The 19,970-nt window shown below is 38.8% G+C and overlaps 1 protein-coding gene across 3 annotated transcripts; it reads right to left on the bottom strand.

The window, feature by feature from the left end:
- Positions 1 to 1,351: 1,351 nt before the first annotated feature.
- Positions 1,352 to 17,974, bottom strand: nlgn3b (neuroligin 3b). Of its 3 annotated transcripts, none has more exons than XM_024261844.2 (7): positions 17,501 to 17,971; positions 13,668 to 14,338; positions 11,869 to 11,928; positions 10,610 to 10,759; positions 9,187 to 9,372; positions 6,137 to 6,926; positions 1,352 to 3,348 (listed from the first exon to the last, which is right to left on the bottom strand). In XM_024261844.2, exons 2-7 carry the CDS (start codon positions 14,146 to 14,148, stop codon positions 2,556 to 2,558), a joined length of 2,460 nt encoding a protein of 819 aa, XP_024117612.1. In that variant the 5' UTR covers positions 14,149 to 14,338; positions 17,501 to 17,971; the 3' UTR covers positions 1,352 to 2,555. The 3 variants fall into 3 exon arrangements, with proteins under 3 accessions (XP_024117612.1, XP_024117616.1, XP_024117622.1); XM_024261848.2 differs by lacking the exon at positions 17,501 to 17,971 and adding an exon at positions 15,905 to 16,590 and having other exon boundaries at positions 2,556 to 3,348; XM_024261854.2 differs by lacking the exon at positions 11,869 to 11,928 and having other exon boundaries at positions 2,556 to 3,348; positions 17,501 to 17,974.
- Between the last annotated feature and the right edge of the window lie 1,996 nt (positions 17,975 to 19,970).

Here is a 19,970-nt window from a genome sequence, read left to right as displayed (position 1 = left end):
CTGCTACTGTAAAGCGATAAATGAACAAGAATACTCTTGTTTTGCAACTCATGTTCACACTATTTTACAAAACCTTATTTTTAATGACAAAAAGTTAAAAGTACAAGTAATGCAGCATGCTTGTGGTAATGTGGTCCCTCCATTCTCTGAGTGAGCACATCTGAATGTGATCAGCTCATTAACCCTCAGCTTCAGGAGCCACGGCAGCTGCTGCCAGGCTCTCTCATTAGTTTGGCGAAAGTCAGATGGGCAGCTCTGCTATTTCTTTCATGGTGTCAGTTAAGTAATCCTCATTTTCCTTTATGTTTAGAAATCCTTTTGGGTGTTTTTCCACTACATGGTCGTTGAGGAACCTTCATTTCCAACTGTTATGTACCCACAGCTCTGTCAGTCATTCAGTTAGGTTAACTGAAACTCAACAATTCACAGCTTCTTTATAGGTGAAGTCAGTGACTTAAACACAATAATCTTTAAAAATCCAGCCGTGTCAAATCTTCTTTTTTGTGTATAGGAATTGTGTTAAACTTATTCCAGATAAGGGAGTTTATGTTAATAAATCACATTTTTTCAACCTCTGTTTTGTTTTAATTGCATCACATTCCTTTTGTTATCTTTTTTTTAGATTAAAAAAATTGAATTGCCTCAGTGTTTGTGATATTTTGCTGGTTAATTGATTTATTATGTCTACAATGAAAATGTGAGATTTTTTTTTTTTTTTTTTTTTTTTTTTTACCATGCATGTATTTGATAAACCAGGTGTAGAAATCTAGAAATCAGGACATTTTCCTAGGTCCATCAGAAAACCATTTGGTCAATCCGTGGTGTGCTCCCCATGAGGCCGCATAATAAAGACCATTTGAATGAAATGAATTATTGAAATACTGCAGACAGGTTTCATCCATCATTTAGCTCAACCAAGCAACTAATAGTGTTAAAATGACACAAGATGAAAAGCTCTGTCTGATGTTTTTCCCACTTTTTAATTCTCAAGCATCATGTTCAGTCCAATTTTAACTCCAAACGAAAGCTGCGGTTAAGCTTTGCAGAGCTTTAGTGCATTTCTAAAAATGAAGGAGCACACCGATGGGATTACATTACCTTTCTATAATGTTGCAGGACATAGCATTAGAAGTGCACATGATTGAAATGTATGGCGCAAAATCACGTCGATGTTGCAACAGTTTGGTCGTGCAAATTAAAGTTTGCAAAAAAAACCCATGATTTTCAGAGGAGACGGGAAGTGAGTGCACCATCCCGGTTTCTCAAATGTCACTTTCTGACCTTCATCTGTCATTTCCAGCAGGGTGTGACTAAGGGGTTGATCAAATTCCGATGTCAGAAAAAATCCACCTTTAGTTTGAAAAATCTTTTAATAATTCCTCATTTAGGTAAAACAATGTTATGATAAGTTCAAAGGAAACAAATCGGATCTCCCATTATATGTCCAGTCAGTAAAGGACTTCCTTTGGATTTATGGTTTCCGGGGTCCCAATCCTTTAAAGTCTTTCAGTCCCTTAAAACTCCCTCTTAAGTGTGAATAACTGAATTGGTATATATACATTTAGAGTCATCTCTCCTTACAGTATTCATAAACAAACAAGAAATTAAATATTGGTCTAAGATTATGCTGTACAAAGAAGGAAAGCCAAAAAAATATGAGTTAGTCAGTGAAACACATCTTAAGTAATTATTTTTGTCTATAGTGAGGCAAAAGTTATATTACTAGTGTACTTAGCAAAAATCATGAGCACATAAAGCTAAAATATAGCAAGGATACTCAAGTAGACTACAATAAGTCACACGACACTACGTAATGCAAAAGTGAATGATTCATTTAAAAAATGCCTAATTTACATTTTAGACTGTCATTTTTTTGACCCATCCACCAACTCCTCCACCAGTTTCAATATTTCTATGACCAGATGGAAACATTTTAAATGATTTTTTTTTTACAGTTTGACCATTATCTAGGTGAGATGTTCATGGTTTCTGCTATGATTCCACAGTAATTCCTGTTGTAAGCAATGTACAAGGCATTTTTAAAGCAATTACAGTAAAAATACATTTTTATAATAAGCAATGTCAAATGAGAGAGATGTATAAAATAGCTTGAATATAGTAATCATAATACTACTTTTCTACTTTTTTTTCCAGAACTCATCTCTGTCCACCACAAATTGTAATGTCACTTTGTCCCACGAGAGCAAAATAGATATCACAGAGTAAGAAAAAGCTTCTCATACAAATCCAACTGTATAAACATTATACTAAGTTCTTGCAGGGTAAAGTTCCAAAAAAGCCAAAGTGAAAAATGAAATGCACTTTTTATTTTATGTTTTTTTTACCACCGTTGAAACTGGTTATTATAAAATGACTAAGCAGTTAGATTTCCTATCACGAGAGAGCAAAGGCAGGATGTTGGTGGCGTAACACCTCTGGAAAAGAACGAATAAACAACCTCCATCCTTTTTTTTCTTTTATCTACACATCCTAAATACAGCTTTACATTTTACGTTTTGTGTATACAATATTTCTCCTCTCCGTTGGCTGTGAAGCTATACCCGCGTGGTTGAGTGGGTGCTGGGCAGACCAGCCGAGCTGTAGCCAGCAGGAAAGGTGCTATATGGGCTCATGTTGGAGAGGCCCATTAGGGAATTGGGGATCATGGTGATGTTGTTGGGGGTCATTAGAGGGATGTCATCAGGGGAGCGGCGCTGACTGATGGAGTAGCTGGGCGAGACGTGGAGAGGATTGTGAAGGGCCTCACAGGGGTTCCTTTGCTGGGACGACAGGGTCTCGTCCACTGTGTTGGTGTGACCCGCGCTGTTGCCTTTGCTCTCACGCTGAGGACTGGGCTGCTGGGACGTTTCCTGTCGACTGCGCTTGTCCTTGCGGTAGTAAAGCGCCGCGAAGGCCAGAACGTTGAGGAAGAGTAATGACGCCCCTACGGCGATGGTTACGCTGAGCTCCGTGGAGTAATCTCTCGGGTTCGGCATGATGAGAGGACCCATCTCACCGCCCCCTTCGCCGTGACTGTTGGCGGTGGATATGGGAGGACGTCCGGTGCTGCCCGACCTCTTGCCATTGGACTGGGTAGGATCCAGGGGGGTGACTTTGGTGGTAGTGGAGGAGTAATGGAACATGTCATGGAGGTTGTACAGATGGGGCACCAGGTGTTTCCAGAAGGCCACTTTGGTGGCGCGGTAGTGGTCACGAATACGAGGCTTCAGGCCAATATGCAAGTACATCTGATCGTATGGGTTGTACTTAGACCAGGCCACCTCTTCGAAGCGGTTAGCTTTAGTGTGGATGAATTTGGTGTCCTGCGGCACCGGCTTGTTGGGATCCCTGTAAACACATAACAGAGTAAACTTTAAAAACCAAAGAGACTTACACATTTCGTCATGTTTCCACAAAGAAATACTGAGATTATGTAATTGTAGGATTTTTTTTTTTTAATCAACTACTTTGCTGTCAAATTAACCAACCTTTTGTTCCAACAGAACAGAACTTTATCTGTGATTTTCTAATTACTTTAATTCTTTGCATTTCCCACTCACTCTGCACATAATAACTTTAAAATGAAGGTAATTAAAACATAATGTGTCTGATCTACTAGAAAAAGAAGACCTCTTCTTAAATAAAATGGCAAAAAAAGAAACAATTCTTCACAGATAGAGAGCAAAATAAGCTAGAACGCATTGGTATGTCCCCATCTTTTCTCATGGGCTCAGCATCCCCACATTTCCACTCGGCGTAGCAGCAGACATGACCTTTGCTTTGCTTTTGCCTGCTGCTGAAGTCATCCTACATTGCATTCATCGTGGGTTACTTCTGCAGTGCAGCAGCACATTCCTCTCTCAGGTGTAGGCTCAATAGACAGGCACACATTTTCCCTGTTAACCCCATTTCCTTTTAAACCGAATCCTGGTATATAAGCTTAACTAAAAACAGCAAAAAGAAATAAACAAATTAAATACATCCATGTTTTAAAATTAGATTAACCTAGTTCTGGGATTAAAAACAAGATGTAATTTTTAGTGGGTTTTTGCAACCGTTTTTCTTTAATGTGAACCAAAACTAAAATCAAGTAGCCAGTTTCTGCAGATACTTTTCTCTTTATGATCCCAAACGTGTCATTTATGAGTAAAGGGTTTGTCAGATTGGAGGTGTGGAGCAATCAACTGTGCATTTCAACAATGCAAATGACAAGAAAGCATCAGCAAAAATATGAGGAGAGCAGCTGTTTACGCCAATCTGTCCATCATTTTACAATAAGGAAGATGAAATTTAAGTGGAAAACATACAATTTTTATGCCTGACAAAAACAGGGCTGTACAACAACACCACACGCATTTCTCTTCAACACAATGTTGAAAAACATAGAATACTCCTGAGAAAATTGTAAAATGAATGTTCTAAAACTCAAAATGTTGTTAATGTTTTGGATGGAAAAATCAGTTAAAATGTCTGACAAAAATTAATGATTGAACATTCTTAGTTTGAGTACTTTCACTAAATTTAACGCAGACATGTTTATTAATGGTGCATAAACCCAGAAAGAGCAGACCAACCTCCAACAAGTTTCTACATCTTTCATTTCATTGATGATGCTAACTCATTAAAGTTCCCAAAATGGAATGTGAAATTTCCTTTTGTTAATTTTAAATAGACTTTTGTTTTATCTCAAAAACCTAATTAAGTATGAATACAGTTTGATCTTTAACCTCAGAGCTTTTTTTTTCTTCTTTTTTGACCTGATGATGAAATATAGGGAAATTTGGTTTGCAATAATAATAAAAAACATTAAATACAATGACCATAGCATTTAAAAAGGGAAGCTATGTTTTGAATCCAATCATTCAACTGAACAAAAAGTATTTGCTCACCTTAATCCCATTGACAATCATGCATCTGAGTCTAAGCAAAGCACTGAGCTTTGCTCAGTGCGAAGTATTGTTTGTGCCTACATTACCAAGCATTACTATTCTGACCTGACATTCTGTTTTCCTGAACTTGATTCTGCTCTGACTTTGTTTGTATGCTGCCTGCCCCGACCGATGCCTGAACTGTGTTACGGGAAGTCTGATCCCTGAAATCCCTGAGGTCAGTCCCTCGTGACCTCTGCCTGCCTGACCATGCCTTAACTTCACTGACTTATAGTTGTGTCGGACTTGGATCCAGTCGTCTGCCTGCCTGTTTGTAACAACTACTCACTGCATAGTGCACTTTATAGTGTTTTCACCATTTTATAGAGCTGTCCGAATTTACAATTCCAAAATCCAGAGCACCAGAGATGTCCCAGAAGTCTCTACAAAAAAACAGTGATGCTCACTAGATTGACGAATATCGACCACAATGCACTGCGTTTGGATGATCTTTAATGTGAAAAAAAAATATTTTAAGTTATATTTTTTTAAATCATCCAAGTTTTCATCTTTAGAATGTGAATTCATAAACAATCTTTGTAAAATGTTCATATTTATTAGGTTTTTACTTCTGAAAATTTGTGATGTCAAATTTGACATATAAAAAACATAGTGAGCATTGAGGGCACTAGATAGTCTCACACTACTTCATTTTTTTAGTTAGGTAGTTGAAGGGAATTTGGACATAACTGCTGTTGTTGCTGTTCACCTTTCAACCTATCCCATCAGCATCTGCACTCTTGGTTTGGCAGAGAGTTTTACGTGTCTTCCTGACATAACTCTATTTTATCCAGGCTTGGGACAGGCACAGGGAGACCCAGACCAAGGCCCTCCTGTGGCTGCATAGTTCAGGAGTAGCGTGAAGGGTCTTTCCAATGGACTCACGCTGGATTCAGCTCATTGGGCTCCCCTGGGAACAAACCATGGATCCCATATGCCAGTTCTGCATGCAGCCAACTGAGTCGTCGTGTATTAGAATAAAGAGTATAAAGAGGGTCTCTGGTCATTTCCTGCTTTAATGATAAAGTGGATCTGTTTTTAATTCCCTTATTGAATTACACAAATTTTATTTTCTAACGTGCTTCCAATCCATAGGATTTTAGGCAGTTAGTGGAAAGATACAAATACGAAATTGTGTAGCAATAATTCATTTGGATCATAAAATGTTCATAATGTTTATAAAATCTTAGTTTTGTCTTGTGACTCACCCGCTCTTTGCAAAGTTGGTCCAGTACGTCATAACTACAGCACTGAGCATGATGTCGTTCCTGGAGAAGTTGCAGGGGAACAGATCTGTTGGGCCCACCATGGGAATGCCAAACACGTAAGGCACCTCGTCTCCATGGGCTGAGTCCGACCACACCGGTTTCATAAGGCTCTGGCAGTGGTGGTAGAAGGCGTAAAAGTAAGTGGGTGAGCCGTAGCGTGCGTGTAGGTCTGCCGTAACAACTGATGGCTCCACCCACTGGTGGTCGGTGAAGAGCGCAACAAGGGTCTTCCTCCTGGTCTCTGGGTTGTCTTTGTCGGCCCAGTCTGTGTACATGAATTTAATTGTCTCTCTCAGCGTGTCTTTTCCCTCTGGATACCCGTACAAACTGTCCACAAAGTCTGACACTGCAAAGTCAAAGTCGCTGCCAGACACGCCGTCCTCCAGGTCCATCGCATTTTCAACAAAGCGCAGCCCTTCGCCCTGATTGACACCCAGCATTATGTCGTAGTTGAGGAACTCGCCCTGCTCCATCAGAATCTCGGGGTCATCGGGGATGACGTCGCCATCAATGACGGGACCGAACGCCACGCGATAGCGGGCAGCCTGGATGTCTTGCTCGACAAGTTCCTTGGCGGTCTTCTTCTGCAGGCAGGACACCATGTCCACGGTGTCCAACACGTTGCAGCCCACCCTCTCAGCCAGCATGCGGGTGTACTTGACTGGTTGGTAGTTGACCGCCCAGCTGGACAGTGCTGAACCACTTTGGATGATGGCTCTGTGGAAGAGACCTTGGGAGACAAAAACAAAACAATTTGACTAAATGTTACTTTGAAACTGTTTGGTATTCAAAATAAGGGATTTAGAAGCAAAAAGGTACAACTGTTTTGATAAAATTATGGGAAAAAACGTTTTTTGCTGCAGTTTTGTTAGCTTGTATCATTTTATAAGGCATTATGAGGTAAGATTTTGCTCCTGGTCAAGAAGCTATGGCTCACAATCCCTCTTTCAACTTCTCTTAAGAATATTTGATTACATAGAGAAGAGGAGGGCTCTGTGTGGGGCAGCAAAGCTCTCCCACAACAAATTCCTCCAACCATATCTTTGCTTTGTGCACTGGGGCACAGTCTAGTGGAACTGAAAAGAGCCCGTACCAAACTGCTTTCACACAGCTGATAGCATAGCTTTGCCTAAAATGTCTCGGTATCCTAAAGGATTAGGATTACTCTTTACTGAAAGTAGGGGGCAAAACCCAAACCATGAAAAAAAAAGACCTATACTATAATTCATCCGCCATGAAATTCCACACATGGTAAAATGAGGTCAGGCAGATAAAGTTCTTCTGGCATTTGCCAAATTAAGTCTCCATCTCTTTCTGCAGCTGCTGCAGCAAAGTTTTGTGTTTACATTAAGGTTGGTGGAAGTTATTCCTTTTTTTGTATCAGAATCAACAGAATGGTGTTATCTTTTCCACATTGTAAATCTTAGAAATCATTGATACAACTGACTGTGTGTGATCTACATCCCATATGAAGATGTCAAATATTATATAGTGTATTTTATTTGCTTTGAGAGCTTTCATTTTTGCTTTCAAGCACTGCTCTCAAGCTCAAAAAGTCACAGCTTGCATGTCAACACGCTCTGCTCCTCTTCATGGCTGAATGTCTGCTCTAAGATTATGCTCCCAGATAGATTCCCTTCCTCTTTCCTCTCAGCCTCACAAGAGAAAGGGGGTGCACTATAAAACGTGTGAACCTGAGTTCAATGATTTATAGGTGTGCCACTGTACTTTTTTCCTCTGAAGTGCACTATAAATGCTGGTTTGGACCATAAATCAGTACAAAGAACCATGAAACCAAAGTCCATAAGGAGCCGCTCAAAAAAGCAGTGAGTAGAGGATGAAACCTTGCCGTTTTCTGTTGTTAAAGAAGCCGAAAAATCTCAGAATCCTCTTGTTTGTTTCATGTGGTGCTTTCTCCATGCAGATGACAGTGGGGGCATATTAAACTAATGGTCAATTTGCAACACTGTTTTAGGAAGAAGAGGGTAATTTTTTCCCCCTAGTATTTGAAGAATGCAAATGTAGAATTGTTAATATGGTGTGTCTAACAAGCTGTGCAGAGAGCTGAGGATGCATTCAAATGCATCCTTCTATGTGGCTTTAGTTTAAAAAAAGGCGTTTTAAAGTGTTGGCATGTGGAGCATCACTCCTGCCTCTGCAGATTTTTCCATCTACCACCAAAAAAAAGTAATAAATTACATACATCGATACCATCCAAAAGTTAAGAGACAACAGCTCTTAGAAAAATAGTGCCGCCCAGTGTTTAGCCAAACGATGTTGGCAAAAACAGCAGAATGCCTTTTTGTGTTTGTTGCAGCATCCTATACAAACTACTACACTCTCTCAGTCATTGATTAAAAAACACAACATATTTGCCTTTTTTGGAATTGCTACAAATCTAGTTTTCTAAGAACAATAAAGCCGTTTTCTTGTGATCAATCAGGATTAAAATACACTTGTAGTATTATGTTCTTTTTTCCCCAGGTGTGATATTTATATTTACAGCCTTGGTTCCCCACCTCCTATTTTATTAAATCTTCGTTTTCTTCACATTCAAATACTCTTAATGGTAAATTCTTCCTTCATTCACTTTCTATCCCAAGTTTCAGGTCCAAATACATAATTTCAGTTTAGTATTTTGGGGTATTTTTTCAAACTAAGGAACTTTTGTAGATATGAAATAAAGATAAAATACACTGTTTCAAAAAATACTAGTCACAGGTCCAGCTCACAGCATGTTGGGAACTTTATAATGCCAGTAGACTACTTTAAGGGCTTCAGGTTTTAAAAGGCTGAGCTTTTAGCCTGATTAGACTGAGTAAAGGAACAAAAGCAATCACTTACTCAACAAATACCCCCCTTTTACACTATACCCATATCATAACACTTCATCTTTTAGCCTGACCGTGTGTAGCTACACTTTAAACAATACATATAATTCCACCATAAAAAATAATTGGACAAACTTGAACCTGGTGACTAGTTCTTACCCTCTGAGTGGTGAGAGAGTGTCAGCAGACTAACACAAGAGGCACCAATCCCAGACCCGAAGACTGTGATGCGACCTGGGTCTCCTCCGAAGTATCCAATGTTTTTACTGATCCAGCGGAGAGCTTGAATCTGATCCAGGAGTCCATAGTTGCCTTTTGCAGCCTGGTCACCGGTGCTGAGAAAGCCTGATGTGTTCAGACAGACAGCAGAAGCAGAGCTAAATTTGAGCTCCACAGTACACATAACAGCTTTGATCTAAAGCTGTAGCCCAGCAGGGCGTCTGAAAGAACTGACACTATTCTCCCTCAGGTGTAAATATGCCTTTGCTTTCTCCTACAGAGTTTCCCTTCTTTAGTCTTACAGCACTTCGCACTCAGTTTTCCCCTAAAGAAGGAAAAAAAATAGATTCTGTTCATCAAATCTGAACAACTTCTCTTCTTTGATAAGCTTCATGAAAGCAAAGTCTTTTCTTGCATGATAAACACAGAGCTCTTTAGTGAGTTTAGAAGTTTCAAATGTTAAAATGTAGAAATAAAAATAGCCCTAACTCTGTTAATGCTCATGACAGTCAGGGAAGCATTACTTGTGATCATAAGTTTACATTCCATGTGACAGCATTTTTTTCTGAATGATTAAGACAAAAAACTATATTTATTGGCAGACAACATAAAATAACTGCTTATGCAAGCCTATAAAATATAACTATGAAGTTTGACTTAAAAGGAAAACTTTTGTGTCTTGTTTGACAGTTTTGGGATTAATTTGTTATAGGAGTCAAATGTCTCGTGTGTTAAACACTGATTTAAATCAGTCTTATCAACAGACAGTAAGGTTCTCAGCTCTGCCGAGACCTCTTCACATGTCAGTCATGGCTTCACTCACTTTGATGTTACTGAGTCGAGAGGAGAGCAAAAGAGATTTCCAAAAGAGTAAAGGCTGATGAGTTATGTAAAGCAGCATGGTGTAACAAAAAGAAACCCAGAGATCAATTGTGCTCTAAATCTGATAGAAAAAAAAGAAAAAAGAAGTAGAGAATTTAGAGGTTCTGTTGAACTGCAGTTAGGTAGATTTTAAGCTCAACTGTCAGAAAAGTTTTTCAGGATTCCCCCAAAAAACCCCAAACTTTTTTTTTCTTTTACCAAAATAAGAGATTAACTGAAGGCAATGCACGTTTTTTTTTTTCATTTGACACTTTGTTGCAATGTTGTCTCTGATCAGACAAACACATCTCTTCTAAATGTCTTCAAAGTGCTTAAATTTATAAGCACGAATCTGTTTTTTTTTTTTTACGATTTAGAACTTATGAAAGCAATTTATCATAATTTCTTTCTGAAAAAAAAAAAAAAAGCAGTGATTGACATTCGACGACATCAATCAGAGAGCGGTATGATATTCAGAGACAGCATTAAAAACTCTCATCACCTAATATTCCAATTCTGTAGTTGAGTGTGACAACAATGACGTTCCCATAGCTGGCCAGAATGCTGCCGTCCATCATGTTCCCGGTGCCCTCCATATAGGAGCCTCCGTGGATATAAACCATCACAGGTCGGGCTTCGGAGTCCCTTATATCTGCAATGTTGACACAGACACACACTCTGGATGAACACACAATTGCAGGGACAACAGTAATGAAATGGAGCCTTAATAGAAAGCTGTTTCCAAAACTTAATATTCGACTGCTCTGCATGAAGCATGAGAGAAGAGCGCTTTGAAAATGTGCTTAAAAGCAAATCATGGAGGCAGCCCTGTGGTTTGAAAGCTGAACAGCAGTCAAAATAAGTACAGAAAATACACCCTCATAAGGCTTGTGAACATAACAAGAAGTTGTTATGGTTTATGGAGGTGTTCTTACTTGTTTTTTGCACCAAAACTATAGAATGCTTAAAACACAGAGAAACAAAAGCTCCTTTTGGTCCTAAACTCTGTTTTAAGGAAGTTCACTCCAAAGATTTAAAGACCCACTCCAATGAAAATTCTGTTTTTGGTGTTTTGACATGCTGTTGTGGTATTTTTCTAAAAATGGAGGACATATCTATAGACAATTAGACTTAAATTACATTTGTAAGTACTTTTTTATTATTCAAATTGTCATGAATCAGGAGCAGACAAAAAATGCTGTTTGAAAAATAGCTTATTTGTGAGGTAGAAAATACAGAGGGTGGGCCACAAGCTCCCGGCAAAGGGGGAGGGGAAAAGTGGGCGGAGTTACTCTGTGCCAACAGCCCCGCCCATAACCTACTGAGAGACAAATTTCTAATGAACGACTACCACTCTGCAGAATCTACTTGAAAACAACCGTTTTTAAAATTTTGGCTAAAACCGAAATACTCATAACTTAAATACATCTGGGAATGCCCTTAAAATAGCTCAAAAGATGATCAATGTGAGACTTTAAAGTTTTGAACTAAGTTCAAAGCTCTTACGATGCACCAACAACAAATACAATTTATTAAATGTACAAATCTGCTTCATTTCAAATAATCTCCAAACATCTTTGGATCGATGGAACTGTAGTATTTATGCACAGGTATAGGATAACAGCTGATCTCTTGTTCCACTTGAAAGAAAAAAAAAAAAGATCCGTAAAGTTCTTTGAAAGAAAACGTCTCAAGAAATACAAAATCTTTCAAGAATTCAAAAAGACTCCATGCATCTTAAAAAAAAAAAAAAAAAAATACCTTCGGATATATGAATCTCGGCATGTGAGAAAGACGCCCCCTTTTTCCTGTGTTGGCTTCCTGGGATTCACATGGAGGGAAAAAGAGGTAGAGAATTCAAAAAGGCATGGTAAATCTGACTTATCCTGCGCAAACACAACTGGTTGAGGAGGAAAAAGATCCTTAATCTCCTTCATTAATATATATAAACATACTGTATTTTTTTAATTGTTAGCATGATCAACGTAATTCCAGCAGATTCTAAAGGAGAAAAGCGGCTTTTCTCCTTTAGAATCTGCTGGAATTACGTTGATCATCCTAACAATTACAAAATTACAGTAAATCAAATAAACATAAACACTGGAGCTCCGGGGTTAAAGGGTTAATAACAAATATTTACAGTGTTGATTTATACAAGTGTGCAAATGTTTGTTCCCTATTTGATATAAGAATTTGCACACATGCACCCACATACTCACACATCCTCTAATTACTTTGAATAAAGTGATTTCTACTTGATGATTAATTACATCTTTGTCTTCGACTGTCAATTCCTTTGGTAAATGCCAGCAGGATATATTGGTTCATAATTAACAGTTAATAAAAATCTCATTTTGCTTGAATAGATAAGTTAAAGTAGCTCAAATTTCCAAAACATTCTCTTTAATTTGGTAAAAGATGGCTGGAGATAAGCAGACATCGCGACACCTGAAGAATTAATTAGTCAAAAAATGTCTTACAAGGTTTTTTTTTTTTTTTTTTTTTTTAATATAAAAGGCGTGCAAAAAGAAAAAAAAGTGAAGAACAAAAGGGGTTTAGTGACTGCTTTGGAAATAGATGTGTAGCAGTGACATTTAATTAACTTGTGTAGGAGCCAGGTGCTGCGGTCTGCAGCATAGGCGGCCATCAGGCAAGGGGCTTTAAAAAATGTGGGCTGCACCATTTTGGACATCCACCTCTCAGGCAGGCTGTTTGTCTGTTGTTGCTATGCTACCATAGGAAAAAAAAAACACATCCTCAAAGAGTGGCGTGTTACATACACAAGCAGAACACAGGTCGACTTTGAATGCTGAATGTTTTGTGTTGCACTGAATGGCAGAGAGGGGAGGCCATGCACTCCCAGAAAGCAAACCTAATTAGTTGAAGGAGGCGGAATTAGGGGAAACGTGTTAGTTGTCAGTGGATCGGTGTCACATTGTTCCGCTAATCTACAGATCCACACATAAAAAGGTTCCTTCGTTGATTAATCCTACAGATCAGAAACAGAACGGAATTCAGCTCACGATAGACAGTTGACTCCTCACTAATTGGCCCCCAATCAGACACACTGTCTGAACAGTGACTCATTAATAGTGAATTTTTAACAGAAAGCCAGGTTTTTTCCAGCCTCTTTTTTATGTTAAGCCGATGCTGTGAGAGGACAACATGGTGTGATCGCCATTTTAAACATTGCTGCTTTGTTTAAATAGACCTGTGTGTCAACACTGCCAAAACTCAGCAATAATTCATTGGATGTCTCTTGGTTGGACAACAAGCACATACCTCATTGATTTTTTTTTCCTTTTTTTCGCTTGCGTTGCTCAATGTGAACCTACACAAAACATCAATTCAGAAGCAACAACATCAAACAGCAGCTGCCAGATGAATTCCTGCACACCTGCATAATGGCAAAAAAACAAAAAAAAAAAAAAACAAAGATGGCATTGCTTTGAATGGAATATCAGCCTTGGGTTGGCAGCAACAATACAAGCGCTGATCACAAGACAATGAGGGCAACAGCAACAGTGATGGTTGTTGAAGGTTGCTACTGCAAGACTCACCATCGTCTGTCGGAGCGTAGATGTTCAGATACAAACAGTCCTCGCTCTGATCCTGAATGTAAGTTGCTACAGTGTCCAGGTTGTACGTGAACCATATGGGCATCATGATCTCTGGCACTGTGCTGTGGATGTTCTGAGGGCACACAGGCATGAAGTGGGTCGCATTCTTCACACCTGACCAAGACGACGGCTGCTCGGGCGGCATGAAGCGCTTCTCGCCCACAGGTGGCGCCGCATAGGGGACCCCGAGGTACTGATCAACTGGCCTGAGAACTTCGCTGGGCACTGGAACCCTGAGGCCCCGCAGCTTCCCAAACTGGGTTGTCACCGTCGGGTAGAATTTCTGGCTTGTTGCTTTGGTCAGTGACCAGCAGGAACATGATATCCACCAAAGAAGGGCACAGTGGGCGATGGTTGTGGTTCCTTGCTGATGTAGCAGGTGTGTAGGCAACAGATGGCCTCTAAACGTAGCCAGCCACATGGTCTGAGCAAGACGGCGTCCTCACACAACACAAATGCACACTCTAGTGTCTGTTCAGCCTCTTTGCACCGACTCTGTCAAACGGGCATCTCTCAGTGCGCCTTTAGATCCAACAGTTTCCAAATCCAAGTTCACCTCGGCTAGGTATGGAAAGCCTCTGCTCCCTCTTTTCATTGCATTGTAAAGAAATCTGAAAGAAAAACACTCAAATTAACACAAAATACATCAGTTTTGTGAAAACATGCAAAGTGTGTGCATTAAAAACAAATAATATTTGCATAATCAAAAAGTGGAATATGAAAAAATAACATATGAGAAGTCTAAAAAAAAGCATGGTGTGCTTTAATTTAATAGAAGAGCTTTTTAGGGGGGAAGCTTCCTGTATGAGAAGGGGTGTAAGAACAAAGCTTGTCCGTGTCAGACTGAAAAGAATTTGGGGATTTTGTCTTGTGCAGTACATCACAACATTAAAGGAAGCAGAGAATCCTGAGAAATCTCCGTATCCAACAGGGAAGGAGGGAAAGCAACACCGGATGATCTCCTAACCCTCAGACCACACTGCGTTAAAAGCAGACATGAAGTGAAACTCTCTGCATGGACTCTGAAGGGCTTCCTTCACAGGGGATCATTTTTTAAAAGCTATTTAAAAAAGGGTAAAAAGAAGCTTTTTGTGTATCATTTAATCTTTTGTTGCTTCTTTGGTGAAATATTCAATTAAAATGTCTTTTTTTGCAAATAGATCTTGCAGAAAGTGGTTAAAACTAGCTGTAAAATTGTTTTTTATCTTTAAAAAAATCTCAATTGTGTCTCTTTTTGAATGCGATTTCTTAAGTTTAACTTGAATGCATTTCCTGTGATCCATCAATTGAAGCTCAGTACAAAAAGAACTCCTTTTTTTCCAGTAAAACCTCCAAAAAGCATCTCAGGCAAATCTTCAAAGTCCAGGATAAAAGAGGACAAACTCCTGTTGAATCAAAAGTGTGACCTGGTTAAGTTTCATTGTTTTATTTCAAAAGCACAGCATCACAAACCGAGTTATTTCTGCCAGTACAGCTGAGCTTCACTGTCAGTTGCTGACATGAAAATGCATAGTGGAAGTGTTGCTTGCTCCCAGAATAAACACGTCTGATGGGACCACAGACCCTCCACATACAGGAAAGTAATTACAGTCAAACTGGAAGACGAGGAAGAAGAGACGATCTGAGTTTTTGCAGTTTACCCCTGAAATTCTTAGTGAAATTCACTATTTCCGCAAGCAAAACTGTCTTTAATACAAAAAAGTGTGAACAATCAAGAAGTAAAGCAGCCCGGGTTTAAGCTGTTTACTTAAATTACTGCATGAGTGCTCATCTGCAAATCAGAGCCAAGCCAACAATTTCTTTCCTGTTGATTCCACACTGAGTTACATTTTTGCAGATTATGGAAACACTCCAATAACTGTGGAGCTTGATGCAAAGAAATGCTCCCATGCATGCACGTAATCTGTCACCAATTGTTCAGATTAAACAGCAAATATCATCTAATGGTCACATGGAACTATCGAGTTTTGCCAGATCCATTCTAATATAAGCTCTAACAAACATATCTCTACTACTTTGTTATTCAGACTACATCAGGTCTTCTCATTTTCTTGTCATTGAGCAAATTAAAAAACAAGCTTGTTAACCTGAGCAGATTTATTGATGTGCACGGATCTCGCTTTTCCAAGGTTGCAGCTCCGTTTTTCAATCTATTAGGACAGGGGACAAAGCCTTACTGATTCAACACACGTGTCGTCCCTTCAGCTTCTCTCTGTTGCTGCAACATTTCGTTTGCAGTGGCAGGAATTCAAACACAAGCAAACGCAGCTCCGTCCATCCATTACGGCAGCAGCAGCAGTGCACTTTGCTTATTCCATCCTGAGCAACGACACAAACATTTCAGTCTCCCACCATTACAAAGGGTCATCCGAGAAATATGGGACTCGTCTGCCCCAGGCCTTGCTTTGTCTGATTTAATTAACAATTATGCGTGTTCTCCTAAGCCAAAAAAATGTACAAGACGTGTTCTGTCACCAAAGACAATGATGTAGAGCTCCAGAGACATTAGCATTGAAATGAACCTGATTTCTGCTTGAGATTGGGGAACATCTGTTCTAAAAGTGTTTCATGTTTGGAGTTATTTTGGAGGTGTGGAAAAAATAATAAAAAACCTTCAGTTAAATCATTGTCAGCTCTGAAATGTCAGTGAAAGAGACATCCGTCTGATTAGTTGTATAAGCAGCCCTGACATTTGATAACAAAAAAAAGGAGGAAAAAAAGCCCACAGCGCTGCCGTACATCACAGGAATAATATATATTCTTAAAATGAGAGGCCTTCCTTATAAAATAAACATGCGTGGTGCCACAGTGAGCAAATTTCTTTTTTGCCTGGGTGATATCGGACTTCACTGGCTTAGTAAAAGTATAGCCTCTTTTAGAGGTATTCCTAATAATAATAAAAATTAAAAAAACTTATTTTTTTTATACAATCAGAACAGTTATAGACTTCCAACCTCCTATAGTCTAGGACAGGGCAGATGTGGATAAAAGCTTTATAGCTTATATCAAATGGGCCATGTCATAAAAGTGAACCATCACTCAGTCATGTTTGATACAGGGCAAGTTATTGGGCAATTTAGACTGGCAGCATGCCTAGAACTCAGTAACGGATATATGCAAACTCTTAGTGTTTTACAACCAGAACGGTTCTGTTCTGCAGCAGTCGGATCTTTAGGATGATTTGGGCAAAAGGAGCTCACCTGACAATAATCTGTAAAAGACCTATTAAAATGATTGCCACAATTTCACTCAGACCAATACTATCTCCACACTGACAGGAAACAATTCAGCAACAATTCAGCTCTAATAAAAATCTCTAGCACAACATCTTATCGATTGGGGTCTGGTAGCCTGGGGGGCCCTTCACACAAGAGCATCTGGAGGAAAAAAAAAAAAAACAAAAAAAAAAAAACGGATTCTTGTATTCCAGACTCCAATGTCCTTGTGATTCGACAGCATCTTTGGAGGGTATAAATCCACACTTTGCAGTAAAATACACAGGAATACCCTCAACTTGTAGGGAGCTCTCACAAAGATCACGGTTTCATTAATTATTGCAAGGATTCACAGAGAAACCAAGCCACAGCCCACGAAGCGTCGACAGGACCGCTGAATGGGAAGCTTGTTTAATTTAGGTCTGATGTGGGATCATACTGATGGGGGGGATGAATATTATCAGAGAAAAGAATCATGCATTCTAGCAGTGAGCTGATAGGATGGAGAGGATGAGAGGAGAGGGGGAAAATGGAAATATATCTATTAGGTTAACTCACCTGCTTTTACAGAAGCTGGACCGCGCTCCATCCCGACATGTCCTCCATATCATGCCCGTGTGGCTGCAAAACAAAGGGGTGTGTATGTGTGTGGGAAATATTCCTCCCGGCGTCGGTATCAAACGCGCAGATCTTCGCTCTTATCTGCTGCTCCGCACCGTCTGTGCGCTTTGCGCATTCACGACGCCAAGGTCAGGAGCGCCAACGGTTTTAATGGAGCGCCCACCATAGAGATCCTTCTACGGCGCCCACTGCCAGCGCGTTACTAGGCAACCACTGGGATACGCCAGTGCAATAAATCCAACCATCCTCCCAAAGAAAAAAAAAAAAAAAAATCCCGACAGATTCCCCATTTAGAAGCCATTAACTAACTACATTAACCTCGTGAGCACAAACCCGTCCTGCTCTGAGCACAGGTAAAAGTGAGGCTTATAGGCATGCAGGCCTGCAGAGGATGTGCGTGATGAGCACGCGCTGCACTGCAAAATCCTATCACCAATATAGATTTATATGAATATGTTTTCATAGAAATAATCGCTTTTTTTGTTGAACAGACTCATGTATGGATCATGCTTTATCCAAAAGATTAATCAAATCCTTTAAGATTCTTTAGATTATTATCTTTTTAATCACTATTAAAAAATCGCATTAGAAATTAGAAAATTTAATAAAAAATCATTTTAAATCATGTTTCAGATTGTTTTGAAGCTGAAATTTTAAAGTGATTGTATTAAAAATAAATATTTTGCTTAATAACAAAATCTCCCTTTTGGACCATATTTAGCTTTTTTAAATTAAGATGCATATTTTTGCCTTATATTTTTGTCTAACATTTTAGATTTTCCAAAATGTTATGTTAGTGGTTAAATATTACAGGGAAAAACAACTTCTGCTTTCAATATTTAAGTGTTCATAAGTTTAAGGGGATTCCAATATGATGATTGGTTTCAAGTCTTGATCTGTGAATAAAAAGTCATTAAAAAGTCACTGGAGAGACCTGGCTTGCTTGGGTGCAACAAAGCCCCCTCTGATGTCCGGTTCATGTGGTTGCAGTTGCACTGTGGTGATAGGTCCTTGATGCTTTTGTGTGCAGCTGCTGCTGCAGAGGTCTGCTCTGGTATCACCTCTTCTTGATTATGTGGTTGACCAATCTCCACTAGGCTTTAAATTGGGAAGGGAACTGTACTATTGCCTCTGCGGTTCTGAGTTTTCTGATTCTTTATGGTTGTAAAACTGTGATTGGGTGTTTTTTTTCATGCATTCTGTTTGGAAAAGCTGCCTCAATCCAATATCGTTTTCTTCTGTTTTGTTGTGGCAGATGGTGGTTAGGTCTGCACATTATTCGGTTTTAGATTACATTTTTTTTTTTTTTTTTTTTGCTTTTTATATATTATCAGATTAATATATATGGAAAGTTATAGAAATTCCCTTATTTTAAATCCTTGGTGCATTTGACAATTTCAATTTCAGCTTTGGTTTTAGAGAGTGTATTTGTAACTCTGAGTAAATTGTTGACATTTAAAGATATTTTATTTAAACTTCTTTTTCTGTTTGAGTCTCCATTTAAAATTACGATGGAAAAAACACTTAATTGAAGGTAAGAACTGTCTATGATGAATTCCAGTATATTGTTAAAGTGAAGTCCCCAAAGAAAATAGGTTTTGCTTTTTCCGTCTTTGATTTTGGCTTCATTTCAGCCACATGAATAATCGCTCTGCGTATAAAGGTATATTGTTGTTTGCCAAAAGTCGCACTTAGCTCACATCAGGACTTAACTAGACAATAAAAAAATCCTTAGTTCTAGAAAACCTATGAAAAAACATTGGAATAAGAGAGGTGTTATAATCTATAAATCATTCAAATAATAACAAAATCTAAACTTTAAAGTATCTGAGATTTTAAGTCAAATAAACTATACAACTGTGTACAAACAGATTTGCCACAGTTTAAAAAACATTTTTTGCCAAAATTAAATCCAATGAGGGTTAAATTTAAGATTTTAAAGGGATATTTACAGCTCTGTTGTGTAAAAACTGCCCAAACTTCACTTGGGTTTTACTTGCAACTACTATAATTGACAAAGTTGCTTTTCTGTTTAACTTCAAAGGTTTTTCTGCTAATTTTCATAATAACAGACTATAAGAAATTATATTTTTTCTAATTATTGCTAAACAAATAACTAGTACATATGTCCAAGACAGACAAATGATTTGTCTAACCTTAAGAATGACAAAATAAAAGTAATCTGTATGAAAACTTGTAATTGCAGGGATGGTGCTGGTTGAAATCTTTCAATAAATATAAACTAGAAAACATGATCCTGGAGGAGAAAACTGTACAAAGTAACTTACAGTATGGACTGTGAGATATTAGGCCAGACACATTTGCTGACCGAGCAGACCTTTTCACTGCATGTTTGTTCTTAATAATGCTCAGTGGCCGTTTCAGCCATTTAGGTGAGGGCTGCTTT

The sequence above is a fragment of the Oryzias melastigma genome, linkage group LG14, assembly GCF_002922805.2.
Source record: "Oryzias melastigma strain HK-1 linkage group LG14, ASM292280v2, whole genome shotgun sequence".
NCBI lineage: Eukaryota > Metazoa > Chordata > Actinopteri > Beloniformes > Adrianichthyidae > Oryzias > Oryzias melastigma.
Note: the sequence above shows the minus strand (reverse complement) of the source record. Positions and strands in the feature narration are given on the sequence as shown.